General features: G+C 39.9%; 2 protein-coding genes and 1 long non-coding RNA gene across 3 annotated transcripts in view; 2 read left to right on the forward strand and 1 right to left on the reverse strand.

Moving 5' to 3' along the window:
* JAML (junction adhesion molecule like) overlaps positions 1-2,897 on the forward strand; it is a 38,857-nt gene extending 35,960 nt beyond the window's left edge. Inside the window, exons 7-8 of the mRNA XM_072613083.1 lie at positions 1-87; positions 2,378-2,897. Coding sequence (XP_072469184.1) covers positions 1-87; positions 2,378-2,533 — 243 coding nt within the window. The 3' untranslated portion in view covers positions 2,534-2,897. The remainder of the gene's footprint in view (positions 88-2,377) is intronic.
* Positions 5-20,131, reverse strand: part of LOC140506193 (uncharacterized) — a 25,644-nt gene continuing 5,517 nt past the window's right edge. Inside the window, exons 3-4 of the long non-coding RNA XR_011967807.1 lie at positions 16,226-16,302; positions 5-3,175 (exon numbers count right to left, since the gene is read on the reverse strand). This is a non-coding gene — a long non-coding RNA (uncharacterized lncRNA). The remainder of the gene's footprint in view (positions 3,176-16,225; positions 16,303-20,131) is intronic.
* Positions 16,534-20,131, forward strand: part of SCN2B (sodium voltage-gated channel beta subunit 2) — a 12,780-nt gene continuing 9,182 nt past the window's right edge. Inside the window, exon 1 of the mRNA XM_072613087.1 lies at positions 16,534-18,463. Coding sequence (XP_072469188.1) covers positions 18,394-18,463 — 70 coding nt within the window. The 5' untranslated portion in view covers positions 16,534-18,393. The remainder of the gene's footprint in view (positions 18,464-20,131) is intronic.

Raw genomic sequence — 20,131 nt, forward strand, 5'->3', positions numbered from 1 at the left:
GCACATGCTTACTCCACAATAACTATACAGCCTGTGGTTGAGGAAGAGGAGTCTAGCAGAGCATCTGAAGCCACCTACATGACAATGGTGAGAAAGTAGGCTCCAGGTCATTGCTGAGTCACCTATGTGGTTCTGGAAGGACCAGAGATTTGAGGAGGGTAAAGACTTAAATTCACATAGCCAGGGGTTAGGTGGGGATGGGGATGAGGATGGGGGAACAGAAGAAGAAGGAGATTGTTCTAATTTACAAAAAAATAAATTGAATTGGATTGTATTGTCAAACCATGCTCTTGCTTGTTTAAGTAGAGCAAGGTCATAGGCCTGAGGGCCATGCCTAGATTGACTCAAGTTAGGCAATATCCTGCCTACTGTGTCCATTGAGAATGTGATTACAGGAAAAGTCATGTTACAATGACAATGTCATCCCCGGGTGGTCAGCCTTGGGATAGTGAGGTTAGTTTTACTGACATTATTGAGAGATGATTTAAATATGTCCAGTATTAACAATTGGACATATTGTGATGAGACCCTTAGAGCATTATTTTATTGAAGTTCTTGATATTTAGTTTTCAACATTTGCTTCCACAAGATCTTGAGTTCCAGATTTTCTCCCCATCTCTCCCCTTCCCCACCCCAAGACAGCATGTAATCTGATGTAGGCTCTTCTTCATATTGAACCTATTTTCACATTAGTCATATCGTAAAGAAGAATTAGAACTAATGGGAGAAACCGTGAGAAAGAAGAAACAAAGAAGTAAAAAATGCTTCCATCTGTATTCAGACTCCAGAGTTCTTTTTCTGGAGGTGGACAGTATTTCCCATCATGCGTCCTTTGGAGTTGCCTTGGATCCTTGCATTGCTGAGAAGAGCTAAGTCTATCGAAGTTAGTCATCGCACACTGTGGCTGTTACTGTGTACAATGTTCCCCTGGTTCTGCTCACTTTACTCAGCATCAGTTTATTCAAATCTTTCCAGGTTTTTCTGAAGTTAGCTTGCTCATTATTTCTTATAGCACAATAGCATTCCATTACATGCATATACCACAACTTGTTCAGTCATTCCCCCACGGATGGACATCCCCTCAATTTCCAGTTCTTGGCCACCACGAAGAGAGCTGCTATAAATATTTCCCATTTTTATGATATTTTTGGGATACAGCCCTAGGAGCAATATTGCTGGGTCAAAGGGTATGCACATTTTTATAACCCTTTGGGCAGAGTTCCAAATTGCTCTCCAGAACAATTGGATCAGTTTGGATGAAGTTCTCAACAGGGTTTATCAAACCTTAATGTTAGGGAGCAGCCTGGTAGCTTGACATTGACCCCTGAATAGCAAGATGAAGTTGGATTCTGGTCTTTTCATTGTTCAGTTCCCCTGGGGAGTACCACACCTAGAGCAGTCACATGGCATTTCAGGGAAGAGGAGGAGTGGGGCTGGTGGTGAACAAGATGCTATTTGTAGAATAATTATAGTGAATTAAGTTTGTTAAGGAACAGTATTTATTCCAGTATGGGTATGACCTGTTTTTTTGTTTCCTAGAATGATGGGGCTTTGTCTTTTTTCTTCATGGCAGCAAATGAGACACGTGACTTCTTGCTGAATTCAGCTGGCACAGATTTTTCTTGAGTAATGCTGAAGCGAGCATTACTGGCTTCATAACATTAGCTCCATCTTAGAGTGTTAGTTGGAGCCAGTATTTTTCCCGACTTCCTGTCATTGCCATTTGTATGAACTGGTGGAGTAGCTACTGGGTCTCAGCCTAAAGAAATCTACTAATGTAGCTGCATTTTGGTTGTAACTGTGCTCCACCAGCTTTAGTGACATGTAACGTAGGAAGTCTGAGATGAGTAATTGATGTTGGTGATAATGACCGTTACCTTTCAAGATGATTTCACTGATTTCCTGTTGAATGCTTTGTAAAGTATAGAATGTAGGAAATGCAGTCATTGTCTTGTAGGAGATTGATTTCATAACCTTACAGGATTGGTCTGAAATCTTTTTGAAAAGCTCATTGGTTTCATGTGGCTTTTACACATGTCTAATTTAACAGGTATGCCAACCTGGAGTCAGGAAGACTCAACTTCCTAAGTTCAAATATGGCCTGAGACACTTAGTATCTGTGTAATCCTGGGCAAGTCACTTTACCTTGCTTGCCTCAGTTTCCTCATCTGTAAAAATGAGCTGGAGAAGGAAATGGCAAACTACCCCAGTATCTTTGCCAAGAAAACCTCAAATGGGGTCCTGAGAAGCTGGACACAACTGAAAATGATTGAATTGCAACAATTTGACATCAAGGTCTGTCATCTGTGCTCCTTGATAGGTATACTTTGTGCTTCTAACAGGTATATTGTGTGTCTTTGTTTCTCCTACTTCACAGCAACCAGTTTGGCCTTCCTGGAGAGCAGAGGAGAAGAAATCATCTGAGATAATGCCAGAAACAGAACAAACTCTTGAAAGACCAAGGTTGGCCGTAAGACCCCCCACAAAGGAGCATCATGTCTCTCAGTATCCCCTGATTCCTCATTTTTCCTGAGCCAAAACTGCAGTTGATGTCCTAAAGCTCTCCTGCAGTCTGCTGTGTTTGCTGCTTGGGTTGAGGAGTTGAAAGATGGAGATTTTGATTTGTGATGGAAAGAGACTGGAGTGCTTGGGAGAGATAGTTTAATTCTACAACAAATGCAATTCAGCAGACTGCTTTGAAGTATTTTCTGAATGTAGAGCCCTCTGGGGAAGCCATAAACTATGGCTAAGGCTTGGTCCTTGCCTTCATGAAGCTTATGCTATGTCTCCACAGCAAATGTGTAATCCTTGTTGAATGTGTACATCAGATTGTTAAAATGGACATTGTTTTTGTAGAGTAAGCTATTGTGAAGAAAATTAAAAACATCATAAATCAATTCAGAATGTTTTGTTTTATAATGAGTAAAAAAAATCTGTAAATGAATGTATTCAGAGGAAATCATCTTTCTCTTCACTCCTCCCCTTTTTTCTTTTGGCTGAAGACTAGCTGAATGTTGGTTAGGAGAAAAGGGTTCTGGTGATGAATTTATAGTGGGTAGCTCTTTCAGCAGCAGTATATCCAGAAGGAAAGCTCTCTTGCAGCCCAGTGCATCATAGGACCTAGGCATGGTGTCTGACAGATCAGGGAGTGGGGTGGGAGAGGGTTTTTGTTAACCTGAAAATAAAGAGTATTGAATTTGGTGAAGAATGAAGATTTTAGAACTCCATGCATGTGACAAAATGTTTGGGACTTTAGTAGTAGCACTTAGAGATTTAATAGATCTTAGAGATCTTTCATTTGGAATATCTCTTTTTAACCACAAGAATTAAATCTGCTCATAGGCCAGGTCCTCCTGGCCTCCCTGGCTATACATGCAAGTATGTATTATCTTTCAAATTCCAGAATTATTCTGTCCCCTCACATCCTCATTGCCACTTATTCCAAACCAAGCTTTCCCTGGACTCTCCTGGCCACGGGGGCACTTAGCAGTTTCAACTGGTCTTCTTGCTTCTATTTCTAGCTGAGGTAGAATACCTTGGCCTAATCTGCCTGCAGACACTTACTAGCTGTGTGACCCTGGCTTAGTCACCTCACCTCCATTTTGCCTCAGTTTCCTTAGGTATGAAAGGGGGATAATGATGGCACTTACCTTCCAGGTTTCGGGTGAGGCTCAAGTGAGATAATAGTTGTAAACCCCTTAGCACAGTGCCTGGCACGTAGGAAGCACTATATAAATGTTAGCCAGTGTTATTATTGTTAGCTCACCTGAATCTTTAAATCTCAGCTTTATCACATAACTCATTCCTTTCTATTTTGTTCTCTTGAAAAGGATGATGTTCATCTTTCATCTCCTCTGTAGTTGGGACTGAGAGATATCAAGCCTTTCCCTCTCACAGCAATTAGCTTTAATAAAGAACATAAACCAATAGTCCTTTAAAATAGATACCTGAAATGCAGTATCCTGATTCTGCAATACAAGTAGCACATGCAGGCATGTAGAACGGTGTGGGTGCTATTGATTCCTTCTGTTTATGAGGTAGGAAAGTAAGGGTTTCATTGCGGGCCTGTAGAGAGTACTTTCCAGAATTAATGGGTATCTTTCTCCCCTGGAAATAGCATATTCATAGACTAAAGGCATTAAGAATGTAGGGGCAGATGGATACACATAAGTGCAAATTCCTTATGTTGTCATTCAAGGCCCTCATTATCTTTCCAGCACTTTCTCATATTATTCTCCTCTCTGTACTCTGTTCTATTCAAACTGGATTACTCTCCATCCCCTGTATGTCCAAACTGTGCTCTGTGTCTAACTTGCACACCTCCCTTCCCATAGCCTTTGAAACTCTTACCTAAAACACAGCTCAAATATGACTCCTTCCAGGAAGTCTTGTTGATTTCCGGCAGGTTCATGATGTAATTCCCCGCCTGGACTCCATTTTATTTGATTCCCTCTTATGTACTCATGTAATATTCTGTATTATAGTTATTTTGCATGTCATATTTTGCTACTATAAGCTTTCCAAACTTTGTATTTTCCCCAGTGCCTAACATAGTGTTCTGTAGACTGAGGAACTCTGCACCTCAGTATTTCTCTGATTTTAATTTCAGGTCGAAATACTTAAAAAATGCTTTCAAAATGGAATTGAACTGAACCCTTCATGTTTTTTCTGGGGTTCATCTAAAGAAACACTTAATAACAGAACTGAGTGAGTTAGAGGTGCCATTGGATAAGTCAGAATGTTTTACATAGCAAGTATAGAAATAAGTTTTTAATTCTAAAGTTTCAGAATTAAATTTTGGCTTATTCCATCCCAGGTATGAGAGAGGATATTGTTGATAAAGGTCCCTTTTGGTACCTTAATACTTAGCTTTTTCATAACCACAGGTTGAAAATGAAAGTCCAGGGAATGCGCAATGTTGATTTCTTACAGCTCTACCTAAAATTATGAGAAAAAAACTGTCTCTAGGCATGGATCTGCTCATTCCCTAATACTTCCCCACCTAAAAGATAATTACTTCTTAATTTAAGAGAGTTGAGGAAACTTGAAAATAGGTAAGTCTATGTCTAGATCCTCCACCTTTTTCATTTGTCTGCCCCTCAGCTTCTTTTATGAGTCCAGCCGCCAGGTATCTTTTGTCTTGGCAGCACTTAATAATGTATGATTAGCAAAAACATTAAGCAAAGCAGGCAATTGTTCTACATTAATACAGCTCATTATTTCTTACTTTTGCTCCTACTAGTAGCCTATATCAGCAGGAAACCTTTAAAAACACAGTAATCCTGGAAAAATATGAACCAGAGAACTCAGTTTAATCCATTGATTTGCACAGAGTTGGTGAGATAGGATGATCAGGCTTAATGATTTTCAAGTTCATAAGACCTGACCCCAAATGTAACCACAAAAATGTACTTCAAAGTCAAGTATAAGTGATTTATCCACATCCTCATTTTTATCCATTAGTGTGAATAAGGGAATTGAAACTTAGATTTGGAGATTTTTTTTTTGACCCAATAGTAATAGGTTGAAAACCTTGAGTATGCCTACTTAAAGAATGCATGAACCTTCCAGAGGTTCATGAAGATATGTATCTTCAGATACATATCACTACCCTGCTCTTTGTGTTTTGTTTTTGCTTTTTTTGGAGAGAGACAACAAAAAACAACTCAATAACCTAAAAAAAGTGAGCTGACTATATTGTGAGAAAAAGGGGAAAGAAGACTGAGTAACATAGACATATTCACAAAACTTTCAAAGAGGTAAAAGGCCTCTAGCCTTTGGGAAAGACATCTGTGGAGCTGGCTCCCATTTCTCTGTCTCTTGTATGTGGCATCTTCCTGGGAATGTCTAGTTTTGGTCTCCCCTCTTAGGGCCATTCCTACACTCAGGTGCTTAAAGCTGATGGGGTATAGGCTCCAGGAACCCCCTTGAATGCTTCTTCCCACTTGATCACTTGATCTGGCATTCATCTGAGACCATAAAGCCTGTTAACCTTAAGGGAGCCTAGCCCTTCATTGTCTGTTACCTCCAGATTGTCCCCTGTGCTTCCCACCCTTAATCCCATCAAAATTCCACTCCCTTTGTTCTGACCTCTAGTTACCCCAGTCCATCAAAATCCTCCTGAGACTCCTCCTCAAGACTCTCCCTAAACCACTCCTCCCAAGACTACCCCTAGATTCTTCCCACAGTCTTTCTGTATATAGGATCCTTCTTTTCTCCATGAAGGTGCTCAGATTCTATGTGGCTCAGGTTCAGTCTAGCTGAGATTCAACCTAGCTAAGATTCAATCTGGCCGGTTTGCCAATACAAGCGTCACAAATGCTTAGGTTCCTTAAGAATCTACCCAATATGACAAATATTAAATAAACACTGTCTTTCTTTGGCTAAAAGAAGGCTTGAGTTGAATTCATTTGGGCAGGACCCTGGATGTCAGTATTTTGGAGTCTCACACACTCCAAACCTCAATAGAGCTGATGAAGCTACAGTTGTGAATTTGAGTGAATATGGAGCAATGGGAGACAAAGTTGGATAGGTAGGGTGGAGCTAGGTTATAGAAAACCTTGAATGCCAGGATAATAACATCCTACATAGACTTCCTACTCCAATGCAGAGAGGGGAACTGTTGAAGGTTCTGAGAGTAGGGGGTGAGCGAGAAAGAAACTAATGATAGACCAGTTTGTACTTTTGCTCATAAGTGGGATCAGTCAGCAATGTGTAGTCAGCTCAGTGGAACCCATTACCATCCTCAAAATCCATTAGATGATAGTTTAGTAACATAATTTTCATGTATGAAGGATGGAGTGTGTGTGTGTGTGTGTGTTCATGTTTATGTATGTAGGGTAGGGGAAGAGTATCATACAAGGAATATATTTTTAAATTAAATTTTAATTTTTTCATTTAATAAACTTTTATTTTCTCTCTCAGCTACCACCCTTTATCCTTAATAAAAACATAAAGCCCCTTGTGATAACAGTAAAAAAAATCCCATATTGGCCATGTCCAAAAATGTGTGTCTCTTGCATATTGAGTCCATCAGGAGATGGACAGTATTCATCACTAGTCCCCTGGGATTATGATTGATCATTGCATTGATTAGAATTCTTAAGCCTTTCAAAGTTATTCATTTTTACAATGTTTTTATGGTATAAATTGTTCTGATTCTGCTCTTTTTAGTCTGCATCTGTTCATACAGTCTTCCAGGGTGTCTCTGAAACCATCCTCTTTGTTATTTCTTACCACATAATAGTATTCCATTACACTGATATACTGTAATTTGTTCAGCCATTCCCCAGTCGATAGTCACCCTCTTAGTTTCTAGTTCTTTGCCACCACAAAAAGAGCTGCTGTAAATGTTCTTGGACTAGCATCCTTTTCCTCTTTCTTTGATCTCCAGAGTATAGGCCTAGTAAGGGTATCTCTGGATCAAAGGGTATGTATAGCTTAGTAACACCTTAGGCTTAGTTCCAAATTGCTTTCCAGAATGGTTACCAAATTTACAACTCTAACAGTGCATTACTGTATCTGTTTTTCAACGTCCCTTCCAACATTTGTCATTTTCAGTTTTTGTCAACTTAGCCAGTCTGATGGGTTTGGGATAGAATCTTGGAGTTGCTTTAATGTGCATTTCTCAAATTATTAGTGATTTGGAGCATTTTTCATGTGGTTATTGATAGCTTAGGTTTTGAGAAAAATGGTTATTAATAATTAATATTAGGGAGATCCGACGTTTGTTTTTTCACTTTCTTTTTCCTCATTCAAAGCCTAGTTCTTGTGAAGAACATTGCTGATAGATGAGATTGCCCAAATCGTCTAGCTACATGTTTCTCACCCCACCCATCCAGGCCTTACAAAGAGAATTTAACATAAGTGAATTCTGGCCCATTGTGTTCTGCTCAGGCAGGACTGGGTAGATCCCTTTTGTCTAGATTGTCTGAGGTGGAGGTAGGCTGAGTGTAGAAATAGTCTCTTTGTCCAAGAGTGATTGATCAGAATCAAGTCTCCCCTCTCTCCATTAGAATAAGTCCACCTCTCATTATAATATTAATTTTCTCATTAATTGTAACCTATGAAAGTTGATTTCTACTTGTCAGAAATACCCACTCTCTAAGAGTATTTAAACATTGAGCAGCCTCTATGATTCATCTTTGGCTTTTGAGAGTGCCACTGACCTCTTTTGTTAATTATTTTCTGGCCATAATTAATAAAATGATTGTTAATTACCTAGAAATTATGTCTCTTAGACTTTTTATTCATCACAGTTTCTTCCCTTGATAACTCTCTGTTCATATCTTTTGACCATTTATCAATTGGGGAATGATGTTTATTCTTACAAGTCTAAATCAATTCCATATATATTTTGGAAATGAGATCTTCAGAGGAAATTGTACGAAGATTATTTTTCCCAATTAATTATTTCCTTCTAACCTTAGCAATCTTAGATTTGCTTGTGCAAAAACTTTTAAATTCAATCTAATCAAAATTGCCCACTTTATCTTTTGTGAACACCTATCTCTTGTTTGGTTATGAACTCTTCTAGGAATAGACCTGAAAGGTAATTTCTTCCTTACTCCTGTAATTTGTTTATGATGTGTTGTTGTGTTTGTCTTTCACTCTCAAAGAGGACCATGACATCAGGGAGATGATGATATGACTTGCAGTTGACTTTGATTTGAGTGAGGGAGAGCTGTGCAAAGTCACCAGCCTCACTTTCTCTTCCAGAGCCATCTAGGTGCAGTGGCCAGATATTCATGAGGACAACTGGGGATGGTCCAGGATGATATGTAGGTCATGTATCCATTTTCCCCAAGACTATTTGAACATCCTAAGTAATGGAGATTTCTGTGCTCATAGAACCTTCAGTGGCTCCCTAAATGCTCTGTATAGTTGCCAACATAATCTTCCTGTGGTGGACTTATATTATTTTTCCTTATCAAAAATCTTCAAGGGTTCCCTATAACCTTTGAATTATTCAGCCTAGCATTTAAGGCTCTTGACATCTTGGCTTCTTAGCTACCTGCCTGTTCAGCCTTATACCACTACACTTCATAAACTTATATAGTTTAACTAAATTGGACTGCTAACTGTTTCTTGAATCTTGCACTCTATCTCTAGTCTCATTGCATTCACATAGGCCTTCCCCTGTGCCATCAGGGCAATCCATTTTTATCTTTACCTCTCAGAATCTTTGACTTCCTTCTTCATTCAGTTTAGACTTTACTTCCTCAGAGCAGCCTTCCCTGATTTCCTTTTCTTCTCCCAATTAATGTTCCAATTAGTAGCATAGTAGAGAGAGCTGTCCTTGAAGTCAGGAAGATCTAGGCCAGGGTTGGGGAACCTGCAACCTCAAATCCACATGTGGCCCTCTAGGTCCTTTAATGTAGCCCTTTGAGTGAATCCAAACTTCACAGAACAAATCCCCTTAGTAAAAGGGTTCATTTGGTAAAACTTGGACTTGGTCAAAAGGCCACACCTGAGGACCTAGAAGGTCACATGTGGCCTGGAGACTTTAGGTTCTCCATCCTGAAGGCTCAAGTCTTGCCCTTCACATATCCTGGCTGGGTTACAATGGGCAAGTTATTTAACTTATTAGTTCCCCAGAAGAACTTACTTGTGACATGTTCTATGTCTCCATCACTTCCCTTACCCCTAGTAAAATGTAAATTCTTCCAGGGTGGGGGCTATTTAATTTTTGTAGTATTAGTATTAGTATTAATATTAGTATTAGTGTTAGTAGTAGTAGTAGTAGTAATAGATGATTTTAATATAGCATCCTAAGGTTTGCCAAGTGCTTTATGTGTGTTATTCCTTTTGACAACAACCCTGTTTGCTAGACTCTATAGACTATTATGCTCAATTTACAGATTAGAAACCTGAGGTCAGAGGAAGTCACATGCACAAAGTCACATGACTACCAAACTTCCTGATTCTAAGACTATTGGTCTTTCCCCTTGAATACAACCTCTCCCCTATCCTTTACCTTCTGTCCACTCACACAGCTTCTTCTCTAGTTCAGGCATTAATCACCTCTCTCCTAGAATTTTATTTCATTTTTTAAATGGGCTTTTATTGATATTTTTTGTTTCTTGAACCACCATAGTATCCCATATATTCCTTCCTCACCCTTTCCTGGAGAGCCATTCCATATGACAAATAGTATTTTTTTGGACAGAGAAAAAAGTCAGCACAATCAATCAATACATTGAAGAAGTCAAAAAACGTGTAATGTGTAACATTTGTGGGATCTTCCACCTGCACAAAGGGGTAAGTTGGGGGGGGGGGTCTTCATCTCTTCATTCAAGTCCCACTTGATCTTTAAAATTTTGTTACATTTAATTTTGATTTTTTGATATGTCATCATTCATTCCATTTGCCTTGTTGTAGTTATTGTATACATTGATCTCTTTGTCTTCAGTCCTCTAGCTAATCTTGTTAGGGTTTTTTAAAAAAAATATTTTATTCTTCTGTTCCCCTTTCCTAAAAGGATTTCTCCCACTCTATTACCCGTCTTCTCTTCCTATCTACTTGTCATACCCTCCCTTTCTGATTCATGACCCCTATAATAATCTGATCTACCTCTTTTCTCTGTATTCTTCATGCCATCAAAGCTTCCAATAGATTATCCCCTCTGGGTGCTTTCTGCTTACCCCATGGATTCTCACTTTCCCTTGTGTCTCACTCTCAGAATAATGCCAACTATTGAAGGTGTCAGAAAATACCCTGGTCTATGGGAGGACCCCACTACTGAGCTATATCCCCCTTGTTGACCCTTTTTTCCCTGCTTTTTCTTGGAAATCTCCTATGCCCATGCTCTCCCCCTCCTCCAAGTGTCAGTTGTTCCAATTACCCCCTTCCCAGTACAAGTAGACTTTTGAAACTCCAGATACCCCAGACTTCATCTGGTGCCAAGTCCTCATCTTCCTTCACCAATCATTCCTCTTCACCATTCGTCAGTAGAACCCTCTCCCATCTCCAAAGCCAGGTCTCCTTTCTTCCCCTATTTTCAGTCTTTCAGTTTTCTTCGACTACTGTCCTGTAGGCTCTTTTATTTTTAATAGGTACCACAGAGGTCACCTTCCCCTCATTGCTAGTTTTTATCTGACCCTGGCTAATCACACTCCTCACCATCCCCCTGCAATTCCCTCTCCACGTACTCTCCCATGTTGTAATGTAGTCTCACAAAAGAAGCATTCTCCTGTAGGCTGGGTGTCACCAGGCTCTGACCATAAAACCCCGTTTCCACCTCTTTGCTATTACCTCTACTAGATTTGCACCTTCACCCCATCTCCTTGTGTACCTTAGAAAGAAGCCTTTTACTAGTTCTTCCGTGGTCACTGTTGCATTCACTCCTGCCTTTCTGTTGTTTCACTTCTAGTTTTCTTTCTAAAAACATTTCAAACTCTTCTTTACTATTCAAAATCCATCTTTTGTCCTGTGTGGTTATGCTCAGTTTTGCAGTGTAGGTCACCCTGGGTAGTTTCTGGAGCTCTGTGGTTCTTCAGAACATATTCCATTCCTTCCTCTTTTTTCTAATGAGTAAAGAATAATCTTGCATTATTCAAATGTCCTTTTATATTTGAAGATCTTTCTCCTGATGCCTTGCAGAACTTACTGTTTCTGAATTAGATTGTTACATTTAACTATTATGTGTCTTGGAGTTTGTAGCCTTGGTTTTCTTCCATCCCCTGGAGATGATCTGTGAATTCTTTCAAATGGGATTTCATTTTCTGTGTTTAGAAGTTTTGGGCAGTTCTTTTATATTATTTCCTTCCTTGTTCTGTTAAGGATTTTTGTCCCATCATGTTCTTTTGTGTTATTTCTACACACCCTGTCCTCCAGATGAGTATGTTTTACTTGCATAACGAGCACATTTCCTTTTAATGCTATCGTTTTTGCTTCTCTTCTAGGTTGTTTTTCCCATCTGTGTATTTGCATTCCCAATTTATTTTTCTCTCTTATGTTCCTTTGGTGAGACTTGCCATTGCAGATTCCAATTTTTCCATTGTGCTTATTGTTTTTTCTGTGCAGGACATAGATTCTGCTTTCATAATCCTTATTTCTCTTTTAAACCACTCAGGAACCGGTTGTTATAGTTCCATGTCCTCCTCAGATTCCAAAGAGTTCCCTTCCTCTCATGTGTTATATCACTTTCCTTAATATTGCAGCAATTGTTCATAGATTCCTAAATTTGTTTACTATATCTGGAGACCAACTTTTCATTGGTTGTTACTGTTTTGTTCTTGTAATTTATCTGTTTATGTTCAAGGTCTTTGAGTTTTCTTCTTCCTGAAACCTTTGGTCTTTTTTCCCCACCTTCTTTTCCTTATCACTTACTTTCTGACTCCTTCCCTTCTGATCATGGTTTCCTGCACCTTAGCCTCCTCTCACACTGCATAATTCATAGTTCACCAGCCTAGGTCCTCCCCCCAGATGACTTTTGGGTGGTCAGAACTGGTCCCCGAGGATGCTGTGCTCTTTTTCTCAGATTTGGTATAGGGCTGCGCAGCACCTTACATGCAGAGTGTCCTGTTCTGGTGACCTGTCTCACTCCCTCTGCTCCTCAGCTGTCCAGCCCAGCATTGACAATTCAGAATCTGTTTTCTCCAGCACCAGAAGTTCATAGATTTGCAGCACTAATGCTTCTGGTTTACAGCCCTTCACAGATTTTTGCTCCTGAAGGGTTGTAGTTAAGCTGGCTGTTGAGGCCCAGGCAAACTTCTGCAACGTGGAGCCAGGATTTGCTCAGCACTGGAAATGGGACAAGGAGATTAGGGAATAGGGGTGGGTTTCTATGCCATTCTGGGCCATGTGGTTGGGTTTGCTAGGGCAACTCCACTGCTCGTAGTGGGGTAAATGGGGAAAGAACACTGAGTGAGCTCAGTGGTAGTTCCTGGGTTTGTTTTTTAAACTTCTTTTGGATTCTGGGTGTCCTAGACCATGGAGTCAGGTGAAGTTGCTTTACCTTTGGCACATAATTTTTGTTTTGGAGAGATATGAGAAGTTATAGAGATCAAAGAAAATGTCTAATCTGCCCTCTTATTGCTCAGATGACCTTGAAGTCCTAAACTATTTATTTTTAAATGTTTAAATTAAACTTATTTTTTTCAAACCAGTCTGCCTTTTCTTCCATTCCATTCCCTCTTCTCCCACTCCTCTGAGAAAGAAAAGATAAAATCCCTGTTACAAACATGGATTTCCACATTGTCCATATCCAAAATCTAAATAGAAACAAACAAACAAACCTCAACCATGATTCACTCTCTATTCTTAGTTCATCACTGCTCAAGATATGGGTCAGCAACAAGACTGGTCATCATGCTGGTCAGAATTCTTAAGTCTTTCAAAGTTGTTTGTCTTTATAATATTGTTGTCACTGTATGATCTATTTTCTTGGTTCTGTTTACCTCATTCTGCATCGGTTCATACAAATCTTCTTAGTTTTCTCTGAAACTATCCTTCAACATTTTTTACAACACAACAATATCCCATCACATGTTCAGCCACTCACTAGTTGATGGACTACCTTCATTTTCCAATTCATTGCCACCACAAAAAGAGCTATAAATGTTTTTGTAATTCCTTAGAGTTTGTTTTGCTTAGGATTAATCTTTCTCTTAATCTACTCTGCTTCTAATTCCTTCCTTTCTCTTTCCCCCTATATTTTCTGTTTCCTTTTTGAGTGAAATGTATTTCTACACTCAACTGTATGTGAATATTTTTTACAAACTACTATTATTGCCCCCAGTTCACAGATTAGGAAACTGAGTTTCGTATGGGTTAAGTGACTTGCGCAGGGTCACACATCTAGTAAGTATCTGAGGCCAGATTTTAACTCAGATCTTCCTGACTCCTTCTCCACTACTCTGTCTACCATGCCTACCTAGCTGCTAAAGGATGGACTATTCCCAACTACATCAACATTTTTCTCTTCTGATTTCTGATAACAGTGTCTGCTTGGCACTTGATCATTTTCTAACCTGTGTTGTTTTCTAATTGCTTCATATAAATAAAGTCTTGTGGGCCTCTAAGAGAGTGTAAGTACCTTGTAAGTAGGAATCATATTTTATATTCTTTTTTTAATCCCACATATAGCATTTGGTACAATGCTGGGTATATGATAAAGGTTTAATGATTACTTGTGGAATAGAATTTCTATTTTTGTTTTGTGTTTTTAGGGGCCAGAGTGGAGTCCATTGCAGCAGGGATTGAGGGAGGTGGCTGGTTTCCAAGTTCTACCATGCATTAACTATATGTATTGATTTTCTACCTGTTTTCCCAACTGTAAAATGAGAGCGGTAATCCTTGCCTTTTTGAAGAGCTGAGAAGGATTTTAGACTTCATAAGTGAATGGTGTTCTCTTTACAGTAGTTCCTCGACTCTTGTTTAACTCTATATAGATGATCTATTTTATAGATTATTTATGAAAAGTTTAATCTCCAGATTGCCTTTCTCTATATCAACTAATTGGCTGGGATTCATCTTCTGTATCAGTTTCTAAGGAACAAAGGAATGCAAATTAATTTTAAAATTTATTTAAGCTGAACATAATAAAAAGGGTAAATTTGCTGGTACTAGAAAAAAATTCTAAGCTCAAATATATAAATTATATTTGTGTTTTCTGTGACTTTGGTTTATCCATTAAGGCTGATATTTTGAAGTTGGTTAATAAAATCTTTTAGGCTAATCGCATCATGGGAAGGTATGAAAGTTGTTGGACAAAGTTCTTAAAATAGTCCATCTCATATTTCTATTCTTTAATCCTTAACAACTCTTTTGGCAATTATCAAAGACGGAAAGGAACTTAGAAATCATTTCATTCTAGGAACGTAAGGTTTGAAGTTGAACAACCCTTAGAGATCAGGGGATTGTAAGATCTAGAGCTGAGACGATATTGAGAGACCATGTTATCCACCCTCAAATTTTAATAAACGAGGAAACAGCCCCAGAGAAGTTAAGTAACATGCCCAAGGTCACACTGTTAATGAGCAGTTGTCAGATCTAGAAGCTAGGATACAGATCTTTAGATAGTCTGTTCCCTGGGAAGAAATAATCACATCCTAGATACCATATGGGAAAGATATGGAGCAACTCTCTTGCTATGTTCCTCTTTGTGGGCATCTGATTCCTTACTTAGGCCCCTCTTAACTTCAGGGCTGGGGATGGTACAGGTGAGGAGCTGCTCTAGTGCCTAAAATGTCCAGTTTATTTCTTTTATAATCGAAGAAATTTATTCTTAGCATTGCTACACCCGACTCCTTCCTAATTTTGATGTGCTACAATAATAGTTTTCTGAATGTAGTCGAGTGAGTCCTGTTGGATTTTGAGTTATAGTTTAAAGCCCAGACAACTTATAGAGGAAAAAGGAGGAAGCCGGCAACATCAAACTGAATATTTCCTTTACTTGGATGGGGCATGTGCCTGCCTGATGCAGCATCTTTGAGCTTGCTGCAGATGAAGAGAGAGAGTGATGGAACCAAAGGCCAGTAGGAAAGATGAGGGACTAGACCAAGCCGAGAAGGGGTGGGGGGGAGTAGACCCCCAGCATGTTATGGCTAGAGACTTAGAAAGGATGTCAGAGATCAGCTAACCAAACCGTGTCATTTTATGAATGAGTTCTGTCCTGATCTAACTTGGGGTAGAAATCCTATGTAACTCACCACTACAAAGAAGGCTCCTTTTATCCCTGATTTGATCATAGATAATAGTCTCCTCTCCTACCCCACTGCTGCCCCATTTTACAGATAAGGAAACTATAGTCCAAAGAGATTGGGACATCCAAATTTACACAGGAAATTAGCGGCAGAGGATTTAGGTCCTTTTACTCCAAATCCAATGTTTTTTTGCATTGCATTAACCTGCTTCCTGAATTCAGGTTGCATCATCAGTAGTGTTCGCCAGGATTTCATAATATCCAGAGCAGATTTGTATATAATTCTTGTACCATTGATTTATGTAACAATATATGTTAGGGCATCCCCCAATGGCTATATTGCAGCCAAAGGGATGAGAGAAGTGTAACACTTCCCACCCCCACCCTGTGTACTTCTGCCAATGCCATCCTTTCAGCACACCTGGCAGGATGTACTGCTGATGGCTACCCACAGAGAGCTCAGGATGAGAGCAGCCAAGGGTATGTTGGAAAGAACTTTGGTTTCTGTTGAATGAAAGCTTGAAGGTCCTTTCTCAGAGTTCTAAGGGTATCTCAGTGAATGATGAGAATTTATCTTACCTGGACAGTACCCCCTGCTCTCTGTACACTCCTCTCTTCCCTCCTTTTCTATCCCCAATACCGCAATCTGTGGTTCTCTGTTGAAAAATCAAGCAGAGAGGTCCATGCTGAAGTCGAGAACTCTAGGGACAGTTAATTTGTGAATTCCTTCTTTTCATACAGTTGGAATTTCTCTTGAAAAGTTATCTTGTCCATTGCTTTACTTTTAGCCACAACTATACCTAAGTTGGGCAGCCATTCCTAAGGGGCAGCTAGGTGATGCAGTGGACAGAGTACTATGTTTGGAGTCAAGAAAACCTTAGTTCAAATCTGGCCTCATACACTTACTAGCTGTGTGACCGTGGGCAAGTTACTTACCCTGTATACTTCAGTTTCCTCATCTGTAAGAGGAGCTGGAGAAGGAAATGGCAAACTGCTCCAGGATCTTTGCCAAGAAAACCCCAAATGGGGTCACAAAGAGTCAAACAAAACTGAACAACAACATGCCTAAGCTCAGACTACTCTTCTAGATTGGAGTGCCCTTTCTATCTCCTGGTTTGTCTAAAATCTACCCATTTTTAAGGCACTGATTCATTCTTCCTTTCCTCTACATGACTTGCCCAGTTGCGCTTCCCCCCCCAATTCTCTTTTCTATAAATTCCTACATCATTTACCTCTTCAACACATCCTTTAGCACCTCATTACATTTGTCACTTACTGTTCTTAAATTGTTTTCTAAATTACACCATAGACTTCGTGAGACTGTATATCACTTTTTTGTCATTCCACTGGCACCAAGCAACAAACTGGTAGTGCCTTGTTAACATATATAGTAGAGGCTGAATAAATTCTTATTGATTGATTGATGAGAGACAATATGGCTTAGAGGGTGGAGATCAAGAGCCTTCCTTGAAGTCAGGAAGATCTGGTTGAAGTCCTGTCTCTGACATAGACTTGTGTTTTGTGTCTGTGACTGTGTGGCCATAGCCAAGAGTCACTTAGCTTTAAGTGTCCCAGAGAGGACAGATTGAATCTGTATTCTCTCTGAGACTGTAGATTATATTTTGTGGTTGATCTGCATTGATAGAAGGTGTTTCCACACATGGAGTTCCCTACTTGATGAAGTTGCAGGCCAAAAAGGAGGGGAAAGTCAATTGATAGATGTGTATTCTGTGTTATCTTACATTTAAATATATTCACATAAGTTTAACAACTTCCCTCAATCACTTTTTCTGCGGTCTGATGACTCATGATCAGGCTGATTATATTCCAGCCCCAAGCAAGTCCCCCTTGCTATAACTTACACCCTTATCAACTTGTCTGCTTCTCAATATCTGCTCCTACTTCTGAGAATATCAACAGTTTAGAAGGAAGAGTCAAGGGGGAGAGGACAGTTTTTACTTTATTTTTTTCTGAGGCAGTTGAGGTTAAATGACTTGCCCAGAGTCGCACAGCCAGTAAGTGTCTGAGCCTGGATGTGAACTCGGGTCCTCCTGACTCCAGGCTAGTGCTCTATCTACTGTGTTCCTACTTTAGTTTTTCAAAGGGGAGAATTGCTGAGAATGCTCCTTCACACCCTCTCCATGGAAGCTAAGCTGCTCTATTGGCTTTTTCTCCACACAGCTTTTTGTCTTCTGCTCCTGGGACTTTGAAGAGGCTGTCCTCTGTGCCTGGAATGCTCTTCCTCCTGATCATCCCAGCTTGTAGTGCTCTGTCTCCATAACCAGAAATTATTTTGTGTTTACTTAATCTGAATACCTATTGTTATCCTCAGCAGAATGTAAGGTCCTTAAGGACAAGGACAGTTTCATTTTTGTCTTTGTATCTCCTGTGTCTGGTATAGAGCCTTGAAGCCAGCAAACACTTAACTGAATTGAACTTGCTGCTGCTTGGAACTTTTTTTTTATGCCCTCCCACCTGCTTTGAAAAAAATCCACCAACCATAAAATTTTTCCTATGTCCCTTTTCCTATCTTCCTCTATCTTCCTTTTTTTTTTTTTTAAAGCAGCAACAGACTAGCCAGCCATATTATAGAGATGGAAATAAAGCTGCCCCAATATTACAAATGTCTTTGAAATAAGTCCGTGCATTTTTTTTTTTTAGCATCTAACCACTTCTCACCTTCCAGCCCTGAGTCCCCAGATCATTCCCTCCCAGCCCCTAACCAAACTACATCTCAATCCTTGAAAATGCACAGAGACGCCTGGCTACCTCGCCCATCCTTCTATTTCACTGGGCTCAGTCTGTTTTTCTCTCTGGGTAAGTTAGACTGTCCATTTGCATGCTCCTGATGCGCAAAAACAGCAGCTTGAGCTAGAAGGGGTTGTGGAAAGGGGGACTTTTTAGGGTGTAGCCCCATGTCCTAGTTGAGGGGTGGGGGTTGAGGGAGTTGAGGGAGAGACGTTGCTCCTGAGCAAGAGATGCTGTTACTTGCTTTTGACATAGAAATTTGGGGAGCAGTATGGAATCTGTGATACTCTCTTCTGAAAATTGTAAGCTGCAAATGGCGAAGGGGAGCGTTTTTCCTTTTAAGTTTTCCTGGGAAGGATGGGGTTTAGATGAGGGTGGGGAGTCAGGACAGAGGATAGCTTGAATCTGTATTCTCTCTTTCTGGGATTTTCAGACTTGTTCCCAGTTGATGGGGATTTGGAATTGAATCTGATGCCCTAGATGGAGGGTCCATCTCCATCAGAGACTTCTATTTAGAGTTGTAGTCCTTGGCTCATGGGTGGATGGATTGGACAATGAGCCTGGAGAGAGTATGCAGAGGCTAGTGGGGGCAGAGGGCTGAGCCTTGGGTCTTCCTTTTATGCCCTGGTTCACCAAGAATATTGGTCATTATTATTTTAGAGGTCTGTATGAGGGAAGGAAAGGGGGAGTCAGGGTGACTTTTTTTAAAGGTAAAGACATCAGATAAACACGTAATGGATTGAGGGCAATGGAGAAGGCATCACTTAAGATGGAGGCTGAGGAGAGTCAGATCCTCCTCCCCCAAATGAAGTACATGGGCTGTGAGGGCTTGTGAATTTTCAAGGCTGGTCTTCGGGAATGTCTGGTCAAATCTTAGAAAAATAGCTTATCTTCCCCCTTACCCAAGGTGTGCCAGGTGAGAGGTACAGAATGTTTGTACCACTTGTCTCATTACTGGCAGACTTCCTACAGGTCAGCCTGTCTGCCTGATAAGTGGTCTGGAAAGTTAATTTGCAAGCCCAACTTAAAGGTGCTCTTTGCTTCTCCTTTAATTTCTTAATTGTTCCTCATGCACTGACTTAGGGGTTATATCCATCAATTGAAAGGGAAAGAAGAGCATCCTTAAAAAATTACCATGTTCTGGGCAAAGGGAGCTAGAGAGGCATAGTCCCTGTCTCCTGGGAACTTATGTGATAAGATTGATGCTCTCATTTGGCATATTGACAGATGGACTATTGAACTATTGATAATATAAAGTAATGGAAACAACACTGGAATCAGTCAGAGGACTTGGGTTGAAATTCCAGCCTTGGTGCAAACTACTTATGTGAATCTAAGCCTCAGTTTTCTCATCTGTAACTTGAGAGATTGAGTTGGATAACTTCTAAAGTTACTCCCAATTTTAAATCATTGATACTTGAATACTCAAATATGGCAACCCATAGTAACCCATGATTCTGTGAATAAATAAAAATTAATATTAACATCACAAACAAGTAAAGGGCAGACAAGTAAAGGGTAGTTGGCAATTTAAATGTTTAGATGGGATAAATTTGGGAGAATAGGCCACCATAACTGGAGGAGAAAAACCATGCAGGAACTGGGATTTCAGGAACTTCTTAAGTGAAGGAAGGCTTGGTGAGTTAGGGACGAGATTAGGACAAGCAAGGAGGATTTCTGGGTATAAAGTGCCACTTGGGAGATGAGAGTGGAATAGAAGGAAAAAAAATGGGAAGG

The sequence above is a fragment of the Notamacropus eugenii genome, chromosome 5 (genome assembly GCF_028372415.1).
Source record: "Notamacropus eugenii isolate mMacEug1 chromosome 5, mMacEug1.pri_v2, whole genome shotgun sequence".
NCBI classification, from domain to species: Eukaryota; Metazoa; Chordata; class Mammalia; order Diprotodontia; family Macropodidae; genus Notamacropus; species Notamacropus eugenii.